Source organism: Calypte anna, chromosome 5A (assembly GCF_003957555.1).
Source record: "Calypte anna isolate BGI_N300 chromosome 5A, bCalAnn1_v1.p, whole genome shotgun sequence".
NCBI lineage: Eukaryota > Metazoa > Chordata > Aves > Apodiformes > Trochilidae > Calypte > Calypte anna.
The window spans coordinates 19,234,817-19,240,816 of NC_044251.1; the positions used below are offsets into that span (position 1 = coordinate 19,234,817).

The window sequence follows — 6,000 nt, forward strand, 5'->3', positions numbered from 1 at the left end:
GATAGGCTACTTGAAGGATGCCCTTTTCTTTTGGTTGGGAATCCATTTGGACTATTTCTGGGGCATGATGCCCTGGAAGATCCCTCAGTGATGATATAACTGACTCATTCAGAACTTGTGGATAGAGGCCACTGCTGTCCTTTGGGGTGAGTTCCTTGTGTGGAAGGATGTACTGATCATGAAGCAGTGTGGAAGGATGTACTGATCTATGTGGATTTACACAGATGCAGAGTTTTTACTTATCCCGAGGTATGGATTAGAGACAGACTTCTTCAGCAGAATGTCAAAGAGGAGAACAAGCCAAAAATGTGCATAAGAGCACTAGAGACCAGTACATAACAGTTTTGCAACCATACATCTAGATTCTGGACTCCCAGAGCAAACTTCTCTGTCAGTCAGGATATTAAGTCTGCTTTATGGAGACTTATTCTAAAAATAAAACAATTTATATTCAAGACTGAATCAAGCTCTTGAAGGCTTTGCTAAAAAACAAAGCAGACTGTCAGATAGGTGAGGAACTACCTGAGAACACTCCATTTAATAGCATACACTCCATGCAGGCATTTTGTCAGATGTATTCATAGGTAATAAAAGAACACAGTCTTAAATAACTGGCAGAGGAGTTGAGAATTCATCTTGGGGAAGACACACCTAGCAACGTGCTTGTTTAGGTAGCATTGGTCTGAAGATGAGGACCTTCTCAAAGCTTAGCAACACTTTTAAAACACTTTTAAAAGTACATGTTCAAACCGGTACTAACACAGCAAATCTCTCAGGGGAATCTTACTATTTCTGTATTGAAACATAGATTCACCTGATTCATTCCAAATTTGTATTGAGGAAGAATTAAGCTACATCAGTTCAAGACTCTTCACAATGATGATCTTTTGCTACCTTCATAATAATGATGGACCATATGCCCCTTCCCTGATTTATGGTTTGTTTTGGTTTTGTGTTTTTTCCATTTTGTGGGAGCACTGAGATGAGCGTCTAGGAAGCAGGTAGCGTAAATAAAAAATACTTCTATCTCTCATCTTTGTGCTTTTCATGGATGAAGATTCTATCTATTCCGAAAAACAGAGGACTTCTTGGCTTTGGTTATGCTTAAGTCAGTATAAGTAGAACTAAACCTCTCCATCTGAATGTATAGTTTGTTCCTGTATTTTATATACCATTTTGTATTCTTTTGCATGCACACACACAATAATTGCATAGAGAATGCTCAAATGGCATTTGCTAAGGCAATTCATTTGGTAAAGGACAGGTTTTCTAGAATTACTTGAGTACAAAGAAATAGCAAAGGTTATCTACTGGGACTTTCCACACTCTCTTAGCAAGACGTTGAAATCTGTGAAATTGAGGAGGGAGTCCGTAAGAGGTTTTGCTGAACATTTCTAAATGCATCTGTCTGTCCTTGCATTTGGACCCTCATCACTGCAGATGAGTTGCCCACCATATCATTCTTCTATCTGACCTAAACCACCAATGGAAATACTTTCTTGCTGAAGGACTTACTTGGTTGCTTCATGAAATGCAAAGTCAATTAATATCTTACTTAAATCTCAGTGTCATATTGTGCATTTAATTTATACTATGAGGACTGTTCCATCCACAAGCAAAAAGACATGTCCTCTGCTAAATCAGTGTCTTAGTACAGAGTCAAATGTAGTAGTGCTTTCAGTTAAGTATAATAGGAGATTATACTGGCAGATACATCATGATAGCCCAACGTATTAAAAGTTGCTTTCTTCCAGTCAGTGTCTCCCATATTTTGAATGGTGTCTGCAAATGCTGAGACTTTTAGGGTAGTTCCCAGCAGCTACTATTTGTCTGCTGAGATATTTAAGTTAACTTTGATCTTGAGGTATAAGACTATTCCTTCAGTTCACCACAGATCAAAGTACTCAGCCTGTAAACGGAGCGGCCTGCAACATCCCACCAGGCTGGGTACAGAGCCTTATGGACATGGGGTAAGTCTGCCACCCTCACCCTTTGCAGGTAGTGCCTTATTGACACAAACAGCCTTGTTATCTGCCTTTTATTACTCAGAAAGAAAAATGGTGCTTAGTGTGAGTTGGGATAGCAGAGTTGGGCCCTTGGTGAACAAAGAGTTCAGGATTATCTTTCCGAAAGCCCCCCGAGGCCTGTATCAAGAGTTATTAACCACTGATTCAGCCTATAGCTTTATTTTGTAGGCTTAAGTGGGATTTCAGTGGTATATTGGGTCTTGTGTCTGTGTAGGGGTGAATTTTGCCCTCTGTTATTTTATCTTATAAATAGCCGTTACAGTTTCTCTTTTACATTATTGTTTAAATCTCTTTCAAAGGTTGGTTTCTTAATCCCCTGCTGCTTTTTTTTTTCTTTCTTCTAATAAAGAATAAATAAATTTGCAAATCCACACATGACTGAAACAAAAGGTAAATAAGCCCTGCACTGTTTGTGTTTGGTGCGGGATACCTCATTTTGATGATTTCAGTCATCATTCATTTGAAAAGCAGAAGCTATGATTGTTAAGCCTCATTATTTTCAATGAAGCCTGACAGTTTCAAGGTTAAACAGAAGACAGCTACTTTCATCCCAGTGGTATTTCTCTTCAAACATGGGCAGCTCTTCACTAACTTGTCTGCTTTGGTGTGCAGTGTCATTGCTTGGTCACAGAGTGGTGCACATCTAAGCCCAATTGCAGTGCAATGTGTAATCAGTGACCTCCAACCTATGTCTCCCCAAATGAAACCTCAATTATTCTAGTCAGTTTTTCCCTACTTGTATAAGCTACACAGTATTTTTTAACTGATTGGTGAGTTAAATAAGCCACAGTGTCACATTTTACTATTTTTCTGCTGTCTCCCAGAAAAAAATTTACAGCCCAAACCTTCTGTTTGTCCAGACAGCTTGAAATGTTTCTCCTGTGCTTTATGTCTCTGAAACACAGTAGAAAGGATGCTAGTGTGAGAAAGAGACCTCCAGTGGTTATCTAAGTTGCTGAAGAAACTGCAGTGCCTCTAAACATACGTGCTATTAAAAATGAGGACTGATTGATCTACTACTGCTTTCTGAAATTGCACACAGACTAACAACTGATTTAATAGGGAAATTTGTCAATAAAAGAGGCTGAGGAAACTGTGACCTATCAGTAACTCAGTTAAAACCATTAGAACCCAGAAAACATTGATTATCCACTGGGAGAAAACTTTCAGGAGTAAATAATATGAAAGTCTTGACTTTATACTTGCATGGACTAACTGCACTGAGCTATGACTGTCTGGGTGTTGCCTTCTTTAAGACAAGTGCAGTGGATGTATGTTACAAAACCAGGCAAAGTGCACTAGTTGGATCAAAAAGAAAAGTGATACATGGAAAACTGAAGGGAGAGGAGGTGCTAAGCAGTGGTTTTTCACCCATGCTTTCACTCCTTTAGAGTCCCTGTGGAACAGCTAGAACCAGCTAAACTATCCACATACATTTCCTGGTGTCTGAGTAGGTGACTTAGGGTGGTGAATTCTTAATCTCGTTTCAGGAATTAAGTCACCTGGTGAGTACAATGAAAGGTGTAGCTTCATAGTGCTTGGTGGTTCCTGGAAAACAAGAGTGTTTCAATACGTACCATGTTCATTAGTCATGACTTGTGGCAATAAACCCAAGATGTGTTAACTAGTTTTCCTGCACTGCACTTACTAATGCATCCATGCGATAAAATGAATTTTGCAGTTTTGATAAAGCTGTGTTATTTTAATTTCCTATCTGCATTCCTCATGTCTCATATTAAAGGAAAAAAAACAAAAAACAAAAAACAAAGAAACCTATCTTTTCAGATAAGAAAAAATTATCAAGTTTGCAACAGTGAATGCAGCTATTGGAACTTGCAACTTTCCTTATCCATTATGGAATTTGAGTATAAAATATGCTGGACACAGCTCTAAAGGTGTTCTACTGCACACAGTATCTGCTTTTATATAGTTGGTTTATTTGTGGGAGAGCTTTCATTGAAAGACTCCACAAAATACCAATAAATTGAAGAAATAGCTTCACTGCATGATTACTGGAGTGGTGAACATAAATGTGTAAATTATAAACACTGAACAAATTCAGCTCTTTGCATTTGCCTATAGAGTTTAACAAAAGGAAAAAAACCCACAAAAAAAAAAAAAAACACCAAACACAAAAAACACAAAAAAAAAACCCAAAAAACAAAAACAAAACAAAACAAACAAAAAACCCCAAAACAGACAGTGATGTGCTGGACATACTTTTAACCTGTGCCTTAAAACTGAATTAAATGACTCTCTGTCCTACTTATTGGAGTGTTCATCTTTCTGTGGCGTTGTCAACATAATAATGGATACAGGCCACCTTCAAAATATCATCATCCACATTCTCAGACTGTTGCCTTGTTGAGCACTTTTTAGAAGTTTTTGACATTAAAAATTGGCATAAATTTAAAAAGTGGAGAGTATCTGTTAGAGGCAAGGTATTTTTTAAGGGGAAACAACAGGTAAGTGTTATATTTGAGCCATGGACCACTCATATTTTACAAAGTACAGGAATTGAATGTCCTGCTGACAAATGTGTATGTGCCACAGGACTGCAGTCCTGGGGTTTGTGTTAATGCCTTATGGGGACCTTAGCTGCTACATAAACTACAAAAGGAAAGGGAGTTGATACATACCACTGACTGCAGATGGGTTGGGCTGTAGGTTAAAAAGTTTTTCGTAAGTTGTCTGCATTTTCCCTTAATGTCTGTCTTTTACAGTAGTGCTTTGTTTCCGAGCGTGACCACCACCAGGACAGCTTGGTTCAGTGCAAACACTGTCTCTTTCAGCCAGAACATTCCTAACGTTAGCTTCCTTTTTTTTTTTTTTTCTCTCCTCTCCGTCTTCCCTGCCCCCTCTCAGGTTGGAAAGGCTCGTGGACGTCCTGAGGAAGAAGGTTGGAGCAGGGACCATTAGGACCGTGATCTGATTGAAAGCTGTAGTCTAAGGAAGCATTCACATCTGGTGACCAGGCTGCTTCATTCAGCACTGTGTAAACACTAAAGCCTTAACTTAGCAAACAGTTGTTAGAAGTGGGACACTCCAGCGACATTCCAAGCTGAGATAAAATCAAATCATAAATGTTTAACTACTTTGCTGCTGAGTTCTGTGATTTGTTGAAATGTTTCACTGCAAACATGTATTTGTTTTTAAGCAGATGCATTGTGGCACCACGTACTGTGAAAAATGATGTAGATGCTTATTTTAACAGTCTGTCCTCTCTGTGTTACTAGACGATAGTCTGTTACAAGGCACAGCTTGATCATTTGCAGCTACTTCAGGCTTCAGGTGCAAAATCCTGCAAAGCAGGAAAATTGCAGATAGCGACTGTGGCTACATCTAAGGGAAGGATACATAGATAGGTCCATACACTATTGAATAGCTACAGTATAGTACAGTTAGGTTTCCCTTGAGGTACAGCTTCCCAAATTGCAATTTGAAAGCCTTGTGACATTGTACCATATCTCAGACAGTGGGGAAGGTTTTATGTGTTGGTTTTAGTCATTCCTCTATCCTTTCCTATGAGAGAAACCTCTCATATATTCAGAAATCACCTTACAGCATTAAAATTGGGCTTTTCAATGTAAGGTGCATCCCTGATCTCTTTTCTATAAGATTCTTTGCCTGCTTCTTTTAGACTTCTGATTGCTATGCAGTACAAGAGTACCATCTAGGCTGGGTTTAAGGCCAGACTTTCAGCCCCATGCTTTGTGTACTCCTGAAGTGCCCTGGGACTGAACTCAAAGGCTAAGAGGTAGATTTTCTCAAGGAGGAGAGGAATTGAAGAATGAGAAGGAAACTTTGGGGTACACAGACATTATAGACCTTGGTGATACAGGACAGCTGAACCTGAAGTTGTTTTTGTGACCTGAACATCTTCATGTATTTGGTACAACTTTGTCACATAACCAAAGAGCACCAAAAAACTCAGATAAACACTTGTATTAACCAGATCAAGAAGGCAGCTGTA

General features: G+C 38.9%; 1 protein-coding gene across 1 annotated transcript in view; it reads left to right on the plus strand.

Moving 5' to 3' along the window:
- MIPOL1 (mirror-image polydactyly 1) overlaps positions 1-5,339 on the plus strand; it is a 146,222-nt gene extending 140,883 nt beyond the window's left edge. The window contains exon 12 of the mRNA XM_008505275.2: positions 4,893-5,339. Coding sequence (XP_008503497.2) covers positions 4,893-4,959 — 67 coding nt within the window. The 3' untranslated portion in view covers positions 4,960-5,339. The remainder of the gene's footprint in view (positions 1-4,892) is intronic.
- The last annotated feature ends 661 nt before the right edge of the window (positions 5,340-6,000 follow it).